At 39.3% G+C, this 19,156-nt stretch overlaps 1 protein-coding gene across 30 annotated transcripts in view; it reads left to right on the top strand.

Annotated features, from left to right (window-relative positions):
* Positions 1-19,156, top strand: part of CLASP2 (cytoplasmic linker associated protein 2) — a 122,356-nt gene that overhangs the window by 10,021 nt on the left and 93,179 nt on the right. For 28 of the 30 annotated variants that reach the window (XM_053410229.1, XM_053410210.1, XM_053410209.1 and 25 more), the window contains exons 3-7: positions 1,360-1,463; positions 4,856-4,947; positions 5,225-5,300; positions 6,376-6,473; positions 14,195-14,265. In XM_053410229.1, the coding sequence (XP_053266204.1) occupies positions 1,360-1,463; positions 4,856-4,947; positions 5,225-5,300; positions 6,376-6,473; positions 14,195-14,265 (441 nt within the window). Of the gene's footprint in view, positions 1-1,359; positions 1,464-4,160; positions 4,178-4,855; positions 4,948-5,224; positions 5,301-6,375; positions 6,474-14,194; positions 14,266-17,647; positions 18,007-19,156 lie in introns of those variants that run through there. The other 2 variants (XM_053410247.1, XM_053410237.1) reach the window with 2 other exon arrangements.

Here is a 19,156-nt window from a genome sequence, read left to right as displayed (position 1 = left end):
AGTTGAATAAGGAGGGGGGCAGAGAAAGATTGTAAGTACCCCACCCAGCTGATCATGCTGCGCCTTTCACTGGAGCTCCTCAAAGGTCAGAGATGTTTTGCTACATCTCTGCTTGAATATGAAGGTCCAGCAAAGATGGGAGAAGGGAATCATGTGCAGCCTTATGTACTGCGTACTTCGTCTACACATGCTGCTGTGTCACTACATGCTGCGTTAGCACACATGGGATCTGTGTCCTGATTAGATTATTAGTTTGTATGTTCAAAATTAAATTTGAACCTGGGTGTATAGAATGCCAGACAGGTAAGATTTTCTTGCATGCCTGACATCATTTTTAGCTGAGGCTCCAGTTTTAAGAAGCACTAGTAAGCAAAGACATTTGTGAATACGTTTATTATGTGGTGGCATCTTTGGTTCCGAGTCGTGATATATCATGACAAAGTAGTGTTATTAAAGACTTGTGTGAAAATATTCAAACTCATACTTGTGTAACAGTTTCAGGTCATCAGGTGCCTTGGGTCATGGTTTGTTTTTTCTGTTGAAGCTACAGCTTTATCCGAATGCATTTAAAGAACCCTTGAAACTTTAAAGTTTCTACCAATGGGCCAGACATTTCAACACAAGGGTTAAAAGCAATAACAAATTAATGGCTTCCTCAGAACTTAAGTCTTATTAACTAGTCAAACATTATGTGTTTGATTACCTTTTTAGCCTGCATTGCTCCCCTCCTGCCTTCTGGTTCTGAATCTCCTCTTATTGGAAAAAATAAGAAAATAAATATGCAGTCTTTATGAACTTGCACAGCTAGGCAGATGAGTCCCTGAGTATGGGTTAGGGTCAAAAGTCCCTGGATATGGTTAGGGCCTGGTGTTGTCTAGCATTTGGGGATAGAAACTGGTAAGAAGACGTTGTCTATGTAATAATAGATTTTGGAGTTGTTACAGCAATAGCTAGGTTAGAATTCTTACTCCAAATCAATAACTTTGTCTTGGATTTTATATGTTCAGAGACTGGCTTCCATATTTTGTGCTTTTCTACAAACAGGACGTGTAGAAAGCTGATCGCGCATACAGATCTGTATAGAGAAGTAATTAGTACACTTTTGCCCAATGTTCAGTGTGAAAATGTACAGGGACTTTCTATTTATTTCATAAAATTCATATACCTCTTGATTATTTTAAAAAAAAACCTCTCAAAGCAGTTTAAAAAACCTTAAAGCAGTACAGCCTTCTTCAGTGATCTTCTTACTAAACTTGGGACTGCATGAGGTGGAATCACTTTTACAGTTAGTTACCAGATATAATTTTATTCAGAATTTGCCTTCCATATATATCATTAATTCTAATTTCTGTCCTCTAGTTCTTATAGTTTTGATGGATCGAATGGGAGATGCCAAAGATCAAGTTCGAGATCAAGCACAAAATCTTGCATTGAAATTAATGGACCAGGCAGCTCAGCCAATGGTATGATATTTCCAGAAATTTGTACAGTACTCCAGATCTATTTATGTTCTGTAAAATGCTCTGTTATGATAGGGTAACCTGTAACAAAGAAGGGAAGAATTCCTCTACCTTTTTATACTTGTGCAGCAGAAGAAATCTCAGCTGGTGTGGTTTTTGTTACCCACATGTGAAAAGCTGTATCCAGTGATAGAAACTGAGATATGAAAGCTAGGAGCTAAATAACGCCTTAAACCTAGGTTATGGGCGCAACAATGGAATGTCTAGGCACACTTTTTTATAGCAAAAACACAAAGCTGAAAATGAATGAACTGCAGCTAAAATCTTGTATTCATTTTTCATATGGTCTAGTCCTCATCTGAAGACTGCAAAAAACAAAGCCATGCTTCCCCTGCCCGCCCCCCTAATATTCTTAAGAAGGTCTCTTCTCCAGTCTTCAGAGAGTGGCTGGAAGTGGGGAGGCAGAAAAAGATCCTCCTTTCCTTCCACTCTGCAGTTTTAATCTGAAATCTTAGGCACAGTACTGCACCCAGAGCTCAGAAACAGCTCTCACTAATGAAATTCCTTGTCGCAAAGCGCACCTAGAACAATGGGAGTTTCAAACTCTGGCTGTATCTACTAAAATCTTTCTTTCACACAAATGCCAAAGGTACAGGAATCCTGCTCTCCTTTGAATGTCTTCATCTTGCATTTAGATAATGATGATGCAGTTACACATCTTTGGTTACACGTTAGTCTGAGCATACGTAACTTGGAAGCAGGCCAGTATGCCAATTGGGAGGGGCAACCCACCCATCAACCACCTGACGTCATATGTCAGGTAATGGAGCACTGCTCTAAGGCGGTGCACATCGTGCAACTTTTTGTACTATGTTCAGACATGGAGGCAGAACCCACATGTCAAATCAGGCCTGCCAAAATGTTTAACATTCCCCCTCCCCCCCAAAAAATCCTCTCTATCACAGAACTAGGAGTGGTTTCTCTCCTCTAAGCTCTGTGATGGGGTGAAAATTACTGGACTTGTTGGAGACCTTTGGATGGGGATGAGTGTGTGCATGTTGTATTCTGTATGCATGTCTGCCAGTGTGGGTGGGAGCGAGGGGGAGCAGCGGCCATGATGATACCCACTTCCACTTTGGCCATGACCTTCAGTGGAAGGACCTCTTGGGGGGCTGGTCAACAGCAAATTTGTTCCTTGGGCTGAAGAGGATTAGCCACCCCTGTTGTAGTGCATTACAGTGGTGCTCAATAACTTGGGCTTCTTAGTAGATTAAGTTTTTCACGACAGGGTTTCTGTTTGTTTGCGTGATATCCTAGCTTTCATATTTTTTAATTTCCTCAGTGTAAAATCGAGGCACACTTTTTCTCCTCTAACCATGCTGCTTTTTTGGCGTAGATGACTTGTTTGTGTGTGTCTTACAGACTTCCCTTTGTTTAGGCTCCATTTTGTCACTTCTGTTTTTCCTGTAGCAGTACAAGCTGCAGCAATCACTTTCAAGTTCCATTTCTTGTTTCCCTCCCCACTGACATTCTTGTCTTGCTCACCCCCCCCCCCCAAAGCACTGCAGGACTGAGAATCTAGTTATACCCTAAAGGCATAGCAATCTGCATGACAATGCCATGGAGAGTTGTAAAGGGCAACATAAATTGTATAGTATTCTAGTGTATGATTATTTCATGTTCAACTTGCTGGACATTTTATTTTTTATGGTTTTCTCTATATAGCAACTAATTTTCTGAGAACATGCTTGAAATGTTATAAGGAAAATGCTGTTTACTGATGGACTTGCAATTGCTGCAGCTAATTTTGTTTATAATAAGCAAAATTTTGCTGGTTTGTCCTTGTGTGCATTTTTGAAAATGTTTTTGAATATCTATCTATCTGTCTGTCTGTCTGTTCTGTGATCCCTTCCAAAAAATAGTATTTGATTATAACGTAAAATACTATTCTTTTCCTTGTTGCCAAGTGTTGTGCTTGCATAAATTCCAGCTGGGCTTGTGCCAGGCCAATGCTTCTGAGGAATGACCAGCCTTTAAATTAAACATCTAATGCCTGCTAAATGCTGGTGGGGGGTTCTTGAAATCAACGTACTACCTTCAACATAACACTGTTGAAACACTGAATTTTTAGGTGGCATTTTTTTGTGAATTAATGCAGAAATGTGAAAAATGGTTCAGCCCTGCTTTTAGCTGCTTAAATCATTGTGAAAACATATTCAGTATTGTCTAGTTCAGGTATCTTAAACCTTTTAAGACCCAAGACCCACTTTTAACCCAGGCATCCATTTGGGACCCATTTCTTAAATAAATTTGCATGGTGGTAATGCTCCTGTTGAGACCCACTTCAGATCAAGCCAGGACTCACCAGTGGGTCCTGACCCCCAGTTGAAGACCAGTGGTCTAGCTTACCCTAATATTTTTCTCCCAAGTCTTTTAAAGGCAAAAACAATGTATAATTTAATGCATTGTAGCCTATATATACATGCGACATTGTCTGTTTTGCTCATTCTACAGCATGACTTGAATACTGGGAGGGTCTAAATCATAAAATGCTGCAGTCTGGGAAATGTGCTCTTGCTCACTGTGCAGCAGTTGCTAGGCAACCTTTTTCTCCTGAATGCCTGCTGAACGGCTGAGATTATAATGGCAGCATTGCAGCTGAAGGGAATTGTAGTTGGAATCTGTTTGCTTTGAAATATCGTTGCAAATCTAGTCTTGTAAGTCTGAAGTATACAGCATTGGCAGTTGCGATACAGCAGAGCTCCTGGGAGGCTGAGAATTATAAAGATAAAAGCAAGAAAGGAATTAATAAGGGCAAGTGGAACATGGGAAGAAGAACATGCATGGAAGCAAATGAGTGTAGCCCAAGAAATGCATAATAGAAGAAAGATACGGCGATCATCACAGAAGCTCACTGAAGAACAGAAACAGCACTGGAATTGGAGGGCAAATAGAACCAGAAGTATAAGTGTGCAAAACAAATACTTTTAAAATACATTAATGGAATTTTTTAAATAAAAAAAATCAAATGTAAAAGAAATTCAGTTGTAAATATCTGGATGAGGGAGGGACATATTAAAGTCACAATGGGAAGATATTTTTAAGCAGGGAAAGGTTAATATGAGAGACACATCGATTTAGATATTTCAGTTGTTATTCTTATTTTGTCTCCAGTTTCTGAAAACTAATTGATTAAATGCTGTTTTATACCAGTATTAATATATGGGAATAATATATTAATAAAATGGGAGTAGGTGTAAAAGATCCTGATCTGAACTTTTTGTCCCAAAGCAATAAATATAATAATTTTGGTTGTGTTAATTTAGAATTTACATTTTGTGTCATGGAGTATGCAATTTCATTCAATAACCTAACCTACCTTTTATTTTTAATAGTTCGTATGGGAACGTCTTGTTGCTGGCTTTAAACACAAGAACTATCGTTCACGAGAAGGAGTGTGTCTGTGTCTTATTGCAACATTAAACACGTATGTATTTTATTTTTATTGAAGTAGGCTGTTGAAATAAATGTTCATCCCTTTCCTGTGGTGCAGGTTCTTTTTCTAGGGATTAGTCCTTTTTAAAAAGACCCTTAAAATGAAAAGCAATGATCAGACTCTTAATTTGCTTTCAACTTTCCCTCTTGAGTTCATCTAAACTGTCCTTAGATTGTAAGGATAGTTGGAGCTGTCTTCTGGTAGTGTTGGCTGATATTTTGTGCGTGAGGTGAGAAATGACACTTGCTCTGATCTTTTCCTCCCCTAGCTTTGGTGCACAATCATTAATTCTCAACAAACTGGTACCACACTTATGCATCTTGTCTGGAGACTCCAATAGCCAGGTAGGATTGTAATCTTTCAACAAAAAAACATTTCTTTTGATTTTCTACTGTCTGTGTTTTCTTACTACATGAGTTTGTCAATAATGGGAGGATTGTAGGAGATTGTTGGTGAATCTTAAAGATCTAGAATTTTGAGAATACCTAGAAATTTAGACCAAAAAGCAGAACTTCTTTTCATTTCCCACATGAAACTAGAGGAGGTATCTTCAACAAACTTACCATTGTTGTGGAACAATGAGGCAATTTTTTAAATGGAACTCTTGGCTTAGGAAATATATGTTTGGCTTTTTCCTATGTATTCAAAGATTTAAGTGGTCTTGTATAAAATTCTAGAAATATGTCTTTTCCTAAATAAATGTAATGCATTCTTCAGAGTAGGTGATGAGTTATTTACCAAATTCTTTCTTGTCCTGCATCCCTTCCTGTTAGGTTGCAAGATAAGAGAGTTGTTAAGTTTTTCTATCTTCCCTAAGAATAAATATATGCATAATTAAAATTCTAGAGGCATGGCTGGAGGGTGGGAGGGGAGGACCATACAAGAAGAAATGGCTTCAGGGTTGGGGTTGGGGTTTTTTTTTTATCAAACAGAAATGAACATGGTAGCTAACAGGCTGCAATAGTATGTCACAGAGAAATTAAGCATAAGAAATGCATTGTAGAATACCTTGCAGTGAATAAGTTGATATTTTCCCCCTCCCACTGCAGTAGACATGCTTGCAGTAAGAAAGCAGACTGTGTATGGAACAATATTGTTTAGAGCAGCACAGTGTAGCAGAGAAGCTTAACTTTTATAAAGATGTCTGAGTTTGACATGCATTTTGCAACAGTTTACTCTTTCTGTAGCCTCAGACTAGACAGTCAATGTGTTTGAAAAAGACCTAGCAATTATGCACCTGACTCCTTAAACTTGCAGTCTTGTTTAAACCCTTTCCCTTCATTTTATTTAGAATTATTGACGGGTAAGCAAAATATTGATGAGCAAAAACTAGAATATTAGGCATTAAGCGTAGTGTGCTAATTGTCATACCTTTAAATATTCTTGCCATGTTCTAATACCTGCTCTGTATGCTCGCAGGTGAGAGATGCTGCAATATTGGCGATTGTGGAGATTTATAGGCATGTAGGAGAGAAAGTAAGAGTTGATCTTAACAAAAGGGGACTTCCCTCTGCAAGGTGAGTTAGCTATGATGGCTAGTACAAATACCTATCTTGCTATGATTATATGCATAAACTTTTCTAACATTTGCTAGCTTTTGAGGTCAAATGTATATATACTTTTGTTCAGTGGTGCACACTGTAGCACCTTTTGCTAAAAACAGGAAACAGTAGACACTGAAGCAAACAAAATAAAAATAAAAACTTTGTCACAATTTACCATTGTTTCTAGAGTACATTGTATGAACAAACCAGAATTGTGCTGGTCGCTGCTTGTGATTGAATAATGTGCCAAAAGACTGCATAAACAACCTTTTAGTTATTTGCTGCCCAGTTAAAATGTAAACGTCTCAAATTGCAAGAAACCTAGCAAATATGGGAAGTTTTCTTGGTATAGCTTAGAAATAATAATCAAACAGGCAGTGGGACAGGTAAACTGTTAGAATAGTCTAAATTGTATTAATCTAACACTGTTTAGTGCATTGCTCACATATACTGGCATTTTTTTTAGTTTAGAGAAAGGCAAGTCAGATGAGACATGACAGAAGTGTATGAAATTGTGCCTGGCATGGGTATAGTGGATAGTGAAGTTTTTCTTCTTCTATAATAGAACTTGGTGCCAACTCCAAACAGACAAAAGAAAGTACTACTTAACAGAACACATAGTTAATTTGTGGAATTTGCTCCCACCAGAGGTGGTAATGGCCACTAGCTTTGGTCACTTGAAAGGAAGATTAGATAATTTCATGGAGCATAGGCATCTAAACTTGCCAACAGTATGGCACCACTATGGGAACCCCCAGCTATGGCTTTGAAAACTGGCAAAAAGCATGCTCATGGTATCTGTTTCACACCACTGAGATACCCCTGGCTAGGGGAAATGTTTATGGGACAAAATATGTGATGACCTATGGCTGTAGTCAAAACATTTCTCAGTGGGGGGAAAAACTTCATTTGATTCTCTTAGGTTCCCCACTTCCTAAACTGAGAATATGGAATATTCACCAGGAAGCCAGTTCAGTATATTTCATCCTCCTCTCCCCTTAATCCATATGTGCTATCACCGGGGATGCCAGTAGGATTTCCTGGACTTGGTGCACTATGTGGATTGGAGGGACACAGGTGGCACTGTGGTCTAAACCACTGAGCATCTTGGGCTTGCTGATCAGAAGGTCAGCAGTTCGAATCCGCGTGATGGGATGAGCTCCTGTTTCTCTGTCCCAGCTTCTGCCAACCCAGCAGTTTGAAAGCACACCGCTGCAAGTAGTTAAATAGGTACTGCTACGGCGGAAAGGCAAACGGTGTTTCCGTGCTCTCTGGCTTCTTTCATGCTGTTCCATTGCGCCAGAAATGGTTTAGTCATGCTGGCCACATAACCCAGAAAGTTGTCTGTGGACAAACTCCGGCTCCCTTGGCCTGAAAGCGAGATGAGCGCCTCATCCCATAGTCACCTTTGACTGGACTTAAACATCCAGGGGTCCTTTACCTTTTACCTTTTTATGTTGGTTGGGTACTTTGCACACACACCCCCACCACAATCTATTGACGACAAATGCTGCTTATATACACGTATTAACTTAGTTATCTCACAGGGCTGTTGCAAACATAAAAGGGGGAGGAAAACATATGCATATTTGAGCTCCTAGGTAGAAAAGCAAGATACAGATATTTCTCACATAGCACATAGCTAAGCTATGAAATATATTCCCATGGGAGATAGTGGCAGCCTCCAACATAAATGGCTTTAAAAGAGGATTGGGCAGGATACATGAGGATAAGGCTACTAGCCACAACTGCTGTATTGTGCCTCCATGGTTGGAGGCAGGATGCTTCTGAATCCTAGTTGCTTGAAACCATAGGAGGGGAACGTGCTGTTGTGCTGAGGTCTTATTTGCAGACTTCTCATAGGCTTCTGGTGACAATAGGATACATTTTAATGCAGTTATATCAGGTTGCTTTAGCTTAAGATATTTACTTTATGAAGGAGAGGAACCTGTGGTTGTTGCTCAGCGGCAACTTCCAACTTTGACAGTTGGCCATGCTGATGGGAGTTGGCATCCAACATTTGGAAGGCCTCGAGTTGCCAATCCCTGGATTAACTGTAATTTAAAGAGGACTCTCAGAAATCTTTTTCTGTTTCTAAGATTAGATCTATGTCTTATCTGATCCAGAAAGGCAGCATTTTCTGCCACAGTAATGCAGCAGCATTCAGGTGGGAGATACAGCATGTGTGGGTCTTCTCCTGGTTGGAATAGAGCTTTGAATTCATGGAAGTGTGGAGTTGGGAAATTGGGGGGGGGACGACTTGGAAGAGATCTGAAATGGAAGAACTGGAAATTTGGAGAGTAAAAATAAGATGTATAATTTCCCACTCAAAATAAGCAAGATGTGTTTTTAAACAGGTTTGCCACTCTAGACCTGGACTGTCTTATGAACCCATTAGAGCAGGCTTCCTCAGACTTGGCCCTCCAGATGTTTTGAGACTACAATTCCCATCATCCCTGACCACTCATCCTGCTAGCTAGGGATCATGGGAGTTGTAGGCCAAAAACATCTGGAAGGCCGAGGTTGCGGAAGCCTGCATTAAACTAACCTTTGTGTTTGCATGCTGTATGCAAAAGAACACACAGAGGTAGAAGCATCACTATTTTACAGTGCTGCAGGTTTTGGTAGATTATTATGCAAGATGCCTGAATTCATCCTCTCAGTAGCAAAACAGAAAAGGATTCCATTCCCACACAGTCATTGGATCTTAATAAGTTTTTTCTTCCTACTTAAATTCTTAGAAATCCTTCATTCCTGTTGCAAATTATAATAAACTTCCATGTATGCTCCTTCAGCTATCACTTCAACATACAAGGAAGCCTTCTGAATCAGATGAAAGGCCTATGCATGCTATTTCCCACAGTGGCCATCTATGAAAAGTTGCAAGCCAGATATGAGAGCATTAGCCATATTCTTCTATTGCTCCTCACACCAGTTAGAACGGCCAAACAACAAAACTGTTACCATAGTAATTAAAGTATAATGTAGTAGTTGAAACAAATTGTAGTGTAATTGTCTTGACGTATATTTGTACTATGTATAGTAAAAAGTAATACTCTATTCCTTGAGAGGTAGTGATATCCATAAAATCATGGATCTGCCTGATAAATTGTATCTTAGTAAGTTGTCTGTGATTGGATGGCATTGCACTACATTAATCTAAAACTAAGTAAATTACAATAATCTAGTAGTCAACATTTTGTTAGTTTTACAGGTTGCTGTCAAATACAATTTGACATTTAGAGGAGAAGTGTGTGCGTAGAACTCAGCTGTGGTGGCATTTGGTGAAACTCAAAATGATAAGTGTGCATATTAGATTAATGTTAGCTTTTTCCTAGTAATTTGTTAAAAGTAAAGGGGAAAGCAAGGCAGCCACCTCAAAACTGAATTTGAATTAAATGGTGAAACTGCAAGATTATTCTGGCCAGTTGTATAGCATTTATAGGGATTTTTTAAAAAACACCATTGGTGTCAGCAACCTCTTTGCATGTTTGTTGTGTAAATATCTGGATATAGCCATGTGTATTTCATGTTGATTTCAAAATAATGCACTGGAATTCAATACTTTTGTAAGACTTGTGTACACTTTGAATAGGATGTGAATTCTCAAGTTGTCTTGAGAACACCTAAGTCAAGGAAAAAAGGCTTGAGTCTTCCCAAATTGAATAATACATGTGACTTGCCTAGAATTGTGTTCTGTTGTTATGGGACTTGCAGAGCAAATGGAAAGGGGAGAATGACTCTTCTGAAGAATTGTACAGTCCCACATATGAAGGTTCTGTTCCTACACAAAGGGGCTCTGGAAACATTCTTAAAAGACCTGATACTCTGCTTCCTATTAGTTTCAGAACCTGAAATTTAGATCTATTGGCTTGGGAGACCCATTGCCTAGTCTCCAATATTTCTTCCTTGTGGAGCTAGTGGTAACTGGACAACTAACTCCAGGCAGTGTTGAATATTTGGATCATGTCTAATCCGGCTTCATATCTAGCTTGGGAACGTGGGAACAGAAACAGCATTGGTCACCTTGGTAGATGATTTATGACGAGAGTGTAACGCTGTTTGTTTTGCTGGACCTTTCTGCGGGTTTTGATACCATAAAATACAGTATGCTAGACTTGTTTAAGTTGGGCCTAGAGGGGTGGCTCTGGTTTTTCCTGGAAAATGTGGGTGCTAGAAGACTTCTGTTGTTCAATGGCCTGTGGAATTCCTCAGAGGTGTATTCTATTCTCTATGCTGTTCAGCATGTGCATTTACTACTGGGGTAAGCCATCCCAGAGGTTCAAACAAAAGTGCCATCAGTATGCAGATGTGACTTCTCCACGTGTCTTTTCCATCTGCTGGTCCTAGGGAGGCTGTTGAACTTCTGAATTTGTGCCTTGAGACGGCACAAGTTGAAGATTAATCCAAGCGCTGTGTATGGGGAAAGAGACTCCCCTAGATTGAGATTTGTAAGTAGTTCTGGATAGGGTTACACTTCCCCCTAAAGAATAACTAGGAGTGCAACTAGGAGTAATGCTGGACTCCGAACCAAATGGGAACGTTCAGATGGCAGTAATAGCTAAGGGTTCTTTTTATCATCTTCAGCTTGTTCCTCTGTTTTGACTCTACCTGGAGGAGTGTACCTTGGTTATCCATGGCTATGCATGCATCTGTAGCATCCAGGCTGAACTACTGTAATGTTCTATTCATAGTGTTGCCTTTAAATTTTGGAAGTGCGTCTTTCAGAAACTTGAACTGGTAGAAATGCCGCTGTCCAGCTACTGGTAGGGGAGAGGCAGTTGGAGCATATTACACCAAATTATACCAGTTTTCCTGGTTAGTGATATGTTTCCAAAGATGTGGTAAATGGTTTATAACTAGGTTGCTTAAAAGATTCCCTGCACCCAGGTCAACCTGCCAGTCCAATCCTTGAAGATGTTTCTCAGAGGCCCTGCTTATGTGCCCACCTGTGGATGCAATTGGGCTGGTGGCAACACAGAACAGGATCTTCTTCGCAGTGGCCCCACAGTAGTAGAATTCAGTTCCACATGAGATCAAGCAAGCCCTATCTCTCAATACTCCAGATGGACTTTGAAGGTCCACCTTTTCATTACAGCCTTCAGTGGTTCATTATAAATTGTGTTATGGTCTGGTTTTGTATGTTTAAGTTGCCTTGGGCTGGTTTGGTGCTGGATTTTAGCAGTAATGTGAGAGAGATGTGTTAAAACAAAATTTATTTGTGCTTTGATGTATATTTTATAATAGTGCTCTGTGAAGAGTGTCTCATGAAAAGCAGGTTCTGAATCAGTTACAGAAAGATAGAGAAATTGGCTAGTCAAATAACAGATGAGTTCCAAGCATCCAGACACCACCTAAAGATCCAACAATTAATGAGATCTTCACTCAGAAAACTAACACAGGGACAGAAAACTTCCCTTTCAGTGGTAAGATTTCTCAAAGCAAAGACTATGGTTTGGGGTTTATGCCGCATTCTATTTTAAAGGTAAAGGGACCCCTGACCATTACGTCCAGTCGCGGACGACTCTGTGGTTGCGGCGCTCATCTCATTTTACTGGCCGAGGGAACCGGTGTACAGCTTCTGGGTCATGTGGCCAGCATGACTAAGCCGCTTCTGGCGAACCAGAGCAGTGCACAGAAACGCCGTTTACCTTCCCGTCAGAGCAGTACCTATTTATCTACTTGCACTTTGACGTGCTTTCGAACTGCTAGGTGGGCAGGAGCAGGGAGCGAGCAATGGGAGCTCACCCCGTTGCGGGGATTCAAACTGCCGACCTTCTGATTGGCAAGCCCTAGGCTCTGTGGTTTAGACCACAACACCACTATGATTAACTGTTTAGATAGACTTGACATCATTAAACATTGAGATATCCTTTGGATCATTGTTTCACAAGGAAACATCATACCACATAAAGTACTTTCTTTCCAACCATTCCTAAGATACGAGCCCCTTAGGTGAGAACATTGTACTGCTTGATATGATCTTTAATTCACCCATTGTATTCTCATATTTTTGCGCCCTTCCACATAGATGCATAGGACTCCATTACTTGGGACCAGCAATAGCTCTCTCTTCAGCTATGCAACAAAATTCAGTAACATACCCCTTCAAATTTCTGCCTCACATGGTGCCACCTCGAGAAGGTAGACTCCTTCCTCTCCAAGAGGGTATCACAGCTTTCCTTTCCATTTTCAGACTAACACTCTAGAACTGGCACAGGGAACCTTTGAACCTCCAGGCGTTGCAAGCCCATTCTTTCTAGAGCTGATGTGAGCTGTAGTTCAGCAACATTTGAAGGGCCAGAGAGTCCTCATTCCTGCTCTAGAACTTTTGTAGAGTTCATCCACAGAAATGCAAAAAAAAACCCCTATGTGTGTGACAGCACAAAGAACATTGGTTACAGGTAAACAACTCATCTTTAAATAGACACACAAAGTGCCCTTGAATGGCAGTCTGCAAGATGGAAGATAGGCTTCTCAATTGCCTCAACAGTGCTCTGGTCATTTGAGTTTTAAAAATAAGAATAAAAGCCACATTGCCCTCCAACTTTTTTGCTATAAGTACTTCCCCAAGGTTTGAAGCACCTGCTCTTGCGAGACTCCATTTGTCTATGTGGTCAAAAAACTGACTTATTAAAAATGTAAATACTTTCCTTTCTCCTTTTTTGAGGAATTTTCAAGAAGCAGTAATGTTGAACACTTACCAATCACATGTTTGTTACTCTTGCTGTTGTTGTTTTTTTGAAGTTAATCATTGCTTTGAGAGATTCAAACTGAAATGAGGGTTTCAAGGAATGCAAGCACTGTAGCCATAGAAGTCTGGCTATTTCCAGTAGGGTTGTGTATGCATTGTCTTTTAAAGTGGAAACTAACCCAGATCAGTTCACTCAATAATTATATTTCCAAGCGAACTGATTTCAGATATAATACTTTGATGTGGTGCCACTTAACTACTGATACACAGTGAGTATCATTTGCACCATATTTTTGAGCATTCCTTTGTACAATTTGAAATTTAAAGATTTATAATAGGACTTGCAGAGGATGTGTAACTCTGAAAGTTGGGTTATGGATCTTAAATAATAAAACAGGGTGATGGATTATGGGCTACGTAAAAAGAATTAGCAAATCTAACATCTGGAGGATTAGAAAGCTCTAGGAACAGCAAGCACCAGGAAACCAGCCAACATTAGTTGCTGAAAATAGGACACAGAGGCTAAAATGGCTTGGATATGTAGAAGAATGAGACAAACTAGCAGGAGAAAAAGAATATTGGACAGAACCAAAGGGAAAATAACTCTAACAGAAACCAAGAAATAGATGGGTGAACTCTAAATAGATGTGAGTATGTTTTGCAGTTAATTGTGAAGAGAGATTCTGACCATGGTAGGGAGAAAGGGGTTGTGTGCCTGACTGATGCATGTTGACTGCAAAACTGCATTTAAATATGGTTTCTCTTCCTGCTGTAGTCTTAATAAAATACACACTAGAACATGACTCAAACATAACATTGTGAATTGTGATCACCAGCTTAGCTTGATTATTTGTATTTGTGACATCATTGGGTTTTCTAGAAACTGGGATTTGAGTCCTAGAAAAAATCAGGATTTGTTAAAATTGTAATTTAAAATGTTTGATTTGAAAAAGGAATGATATGTGTGTTTTTATTTATATATATTTGTTCTTATTCTTAGGTTACAAACAATATTTATGAAATTTGATGAAGTGAAAAACGGTGGCAATATGATTTCAAGCAACTTCAGTGGTGAGTATCCAATAGTGTATGTTGACATGAATATATAAAAAGTTGAATTTTGAGTATTTTAAGCTGCTTGACATGTATAAGTTGTCTTTAGCATTTCTGCAACTAAGGTTAGGCTTAGTTAAATACGGCAAAAGTTAGATATGGATTTAGGTTTTGCAAATGTATGGTATTAATGTTTGTTTTATAGCATCTAACTAGTTAGTACTATGCAATTTTGAGAAGGAAGTATTGGCGCTGTTTAACATGTGCACCTCGGAACTGTTAAAGCAGTATGGGAAGCAAATGTGACCTAGGTCTGGGTTTAGGAAACTGTTTTGGAAAACAGTTATCTGTCCCTGTTGGCTCTCAGCCTCTAGCTTCTTTTGAGAGTTGTTAGATTTTGTTGTCTTTGTTGGTCTCTTGTTACTTATTTGTTTATTACATATTGATCAGTTTGTCTAGGAATATACAATATGCATTTCTTTATGAGTTTTTCATGATTTACATAGTGTAGAATCCCAACTGGTGCCCTTGATTTAATGGAAGGGCTTTTGTTTCAACACACATCTTCTCTGTCTGAAGAAGAGAGGCAATTTTTGTGATTTCCCTCTTTTCCGCACTCTCTGAAAATTGGCGGCTTCCAGAACAGCATGGAAGGTGCTGTCAATTGCTGAGTATGGAAGGGCAAATTGGCCACAGTCACCTCTTGGTTAGCAGAGGCATCCGCTAGATCAAAAGGTCACCTGGGAGCGCAGTGTGTGCAGTTGGATTCCTGTCTGTGGTGTGCAAATTTGGCATGTTGAACATGCATTTTCATTCTAGCATTTCACTTGTGGACTGAGAGACTTTTCATTTGCTTTCAGTATTTATATTGCAGTCATTCATGTGCGAGATGTATTCCTACTGCTTATTGCTTGTGTTTCTAACCCTTCCAGTACAAATGTACTTCTTTAGCTATTTTTGATTGCATTACCATACACTGTTCACTTAAATCAGGACTGGTGAGCCTGTGGCCCTCTGGATGTTGTTGAGCTAAGATTCCCATTATCTCTGGCAATTGGCCAGGCTAGCTGGGGATGATAGATTTGGAGTTCAACAGCATCTGGAGGGCCACAAGTTCCGTATCCCCGAATTAAGACTTTGCCTCTAAGAAATTATTCTTACTTCACACCCTGTTGAGAATATCTGCATGAGATTCAGTGATGGCTTCTTTGAACAGGGATTTTTACATTCCTAGCACACCCCGTTCATAAAATCTCCCCTTTTATCTTCTGCGAGCAAGCTTCTCTGCCGTTATTCCAATTATGTATGTAAACCATTCTTACAAACAAATATTTTTGCAGATAAGGTTAAAGTCTTTATTTTGACTCCCGACTACCTTCAGTCTGTGGGTATCATTCTAATAATGTTTTTTCTATGGTGGCTAAACCATAGCCTTATGGCGTGGGGAAGCGCAGTTACTGTTGTGGTTTCTGTTCTTTTTCTCTTCATCTTACATAACCACACAGTAGGTACAAAATGGCATTTCAGTTGCAAGTCTACGCAGGTATCTAACCTATAAAAATACCTTCAATATCTAGATCTCTATGTTGCGTGGCATTTGTGCTGCATAACACTTCTGATGTGGCTGTCAGCTACTCCCAAGTCTTAAGACTGCTATCAGCTGTCTCTCTCATGTGGTATTGCAAACAAGAGGTGTGCTAAGCTTCCCCTATTTATTAGCAAATGAGCAACCATTTCCATGGAAACAGATATTGCAGTCAGCAGCAGAGCCCATTGAATTCCTTTTCTGGGAGGCTGAGTTCTGTAAATGCTGTTTCTTCTACAGGATTTAAGAGGATCCCTACATTATATTTTAAATGGCTGAAGTTTTCAGCTTTTGTACCTTTTTCACAATAACAAGAAACACCAGAATGGTCTGAATGGGTTTTGCAGTCATCCAAATGCAACAGCTTATCTGTTCTCATAATGGCCCATTTTATAAATGGAGGGGGAAGGCACACATGAAACTTTCTTTGCCAGAGACTTGAAACATAATGTTAAAGTGGTGTTTAGGATTGCATCACTTTAAACAAATGACACAAAGTACATGTGCGTTTGAACCACATATATTTCTCACTTGTTTGGGTCTCATACATTTTTCATTGCTCAACATCTTTTCTCCATTTGAGATGGTTACCATGCAAATGTCACCGGGGGGGACGGGACGATGACTCGCAGTTTGTAAATAATGTTACTTCATTGCAGTCATTACACTATGAATAATATACACAAATACAAATTTCCAAATAGTAATCGGGGAACCAAGGTCGTTGTTTGGGATTAATACTTTTACTGGTTCTAGATATTACACTCCTTTTAGCTGTAAATGTGTGGGCTGATGTGTTCAACCTTATTTACACAGTAGGAAACTAATTGCAGTTGAGTACTTTAAAACATTGCAAGTCAAAAATAGGTTTGGGAGGGTCTTTCATCCAGCATGTTCACTATATTTGCACTTTCCAGTGTTGAATTTTTTATCAAAAAAAACAACAACAAACCCCGCTAAAAGCTGGGTTCAGTCAGGGCTCGCCCCCCCCCCAGGTCAGGTGGGAAAGACCTGCAAAACAGGGAGCAGGTCTTCCAGAACTCACAGTACTCTAGAAGTCCGCCCAGTTAGCTTTGTGGCTAAGCAGGGATTTAAATATGAGTCTCTGTGGCCCTCGTCCAATACTCTAACCATGATAACACACTAATCAAATTCCAGCAGTCTGTCTCTACCGTTCATAGTTAAACGATCTATAGCCCTTTCCAGTTTAAAGGGGGAGAACAGAAACATTTCTGTGTGTGAATATTTGGTTTAAAAATTCATTTCAGTGAAACCGTTTGCTGTTGCAAGGATTTCATATGAAATCCTTGCAACAGCAAAGGTTTCACTGAAATGAGTTTGCTAATCTATACTTTGCTAATCTATGTGTTACCATATTGCTTTGTCAGTTTTAAAAATTCCTTTTGAGAAGTGCTTGCCTTGCTTGACTCTTGTGTGTGGCTCAGACATGAAGTACACTGCCTTTTTGCCTGGGATAATGTGGCTAGCTTGGGTTTTGTCAGTGTCTTTACCAGGAGCAATCTTCATTAAGTGGCACGTCTTTCTTTGAATAGAAAAGCCTTTGAAGGTCTGCCTTTGACGTGATTTGTTTACAGCAACCAGTGATGGCTGAACACAATGAGAGATTGAGAAGGCAGCAAAAAAAGAAAGGCCAAAGAAGAATATGACACATCTTCTGTTCATAGCTATGCAAATCAGATAATCATTTGGTCATGTGCTCATTGCTGATTACACATGAATCCTTAGGGAATGGAAGCAGAAAATGATTACTGGACGCATGCCTTGTGTTTTGATGACTGCATTAAAAGTCCCTGTCGAATAACCTTCATTGCATGTGAGCAATAGCTTTAAAGAAAAAGGCAGACGGCTAGGGAAGGATTTTTTTTCTTCCTGTACCGGCAAGTGTGTTATTAGGTTTAAGCAGGAGAGAGGCTGGTTATAATGGATAGAAGGAGCTTCCTGCAAGAAGCAGGACCTTTATTTTGAAGTGGTGTAGCAGCTGTTGCTGGTTGCAGTAGAGAACTGCAGATCTGACTGGGTCACACAGCGCTCTGTCGTCTTCACGCTGCACTGGATTGAGAGTGGCGCAGGCACTTATAGTCACTCAAATTGAAGTTGTATCCTTGGAAAAAGCTCCTGGTAGCATTGCAACTGTGTAATGGCTGTTGGGGATGGTGAGTACAGCTTTGTTTTTGTTGTCAATTAGACTTAGCTTGTGTGCGTTTGAATGTTGAAACAACCTTGCTATGTTAAGCCCATATTTGTGTTACACCAAGATTCATTTACTGTATAGCTTTTAGAGCTCTGAAATTTAAATTTGCTTTAAGCAACAATAAGAGTAGACATAGAATTGTCTGCCAGCCCTATATCCAATGGTTTTATGTGTCTATGAGGAGGACATGCCATCTCTGTATCAGCAGTGAGAAAGTCTATATACTTTGCTGTACAAAGTCATTATTTGAAGAGAATGCAGGGTTATGTTTTTTAAACCTTTGTCTGTATTAAAGATACTTAAGTCTTAGCATCTGTCAGATTGACATTATACATGAGCTTGCCATTGCTACCATCCTTGAACAATCTGCCTAGAGGATTGAAGAGCCCTAATGCCAATTTTTTTGTTTTGTTTTGTTTTGCTTTAGAATTGTGTATTTGTAATGTTTTGCTTTTTAAAGATGGCATTGTAACTAATCATACTAGGGTTCTTCTGCATGTTTTCTTTTGGAGATACTTTATGATTTGCACAAATGCTCCTAAAATATCACCTTACAGGGTTATTTGACCTTTATAGAACTTGATAATATATGGGGCAGCAAATTAATGTCTAGGGCATTGACTTTGTCTTGGAGTTTATATTTAGTAATAGCAGCTCAGATAATTTATTCAAGGTATATCTTTCAGCAGGAGTTAGGAAACTGAAGGAAAGCTAAAAAGAAAGATGTAATTACTTATAGATAATAGCCATACATATCTAGGTGTAAAATAAGGCATTCTTCTACAGTGGATTCCTATGATGTCTGTGTTCTAATCCATTGGAAATTAGACAATAGCTTAGACTGAGTATTTTGTAGTTCTTAAGATGTTTGCATAATCCTATACCATTGATATGTGTAGTTAGACAAACTTTGGAAATGGTTAGCTTTAAAAGTTTTAAGTGCCACTTCTTCATAAATTCAAATATGTCTGTATAATTGAAATTGTCTGAAAATGAGATTTTTCAACATGTCTAAAATTCTGTTAGATTCCCCCCCCCCCAAACATGTCTACTCACCTTTTTTTTATCACTAGCAGAAGTACTAAAAAATAGCATTGTTCTGAAAGTCAACT

This window comes from Podarcis raffonei, chromosome 12 (genome assembly GCF_027172205.1).
Source record: "Podarcis raffonei isolate rPodRaf1 chromosome 12, rPodRaf1.pri, whole genome shotgun sequence".
Lineage (NCBI taxonomy): Eukaryota > Metazoa > Chordata > Lepidosauria > Squamata > Lacertidae > Podarcis > Podarcis raffonei.
Note: the sequence above shows the minus strand (reverse complement) of the source record. Positions and strands in the feature narration are given on the sequence as shown.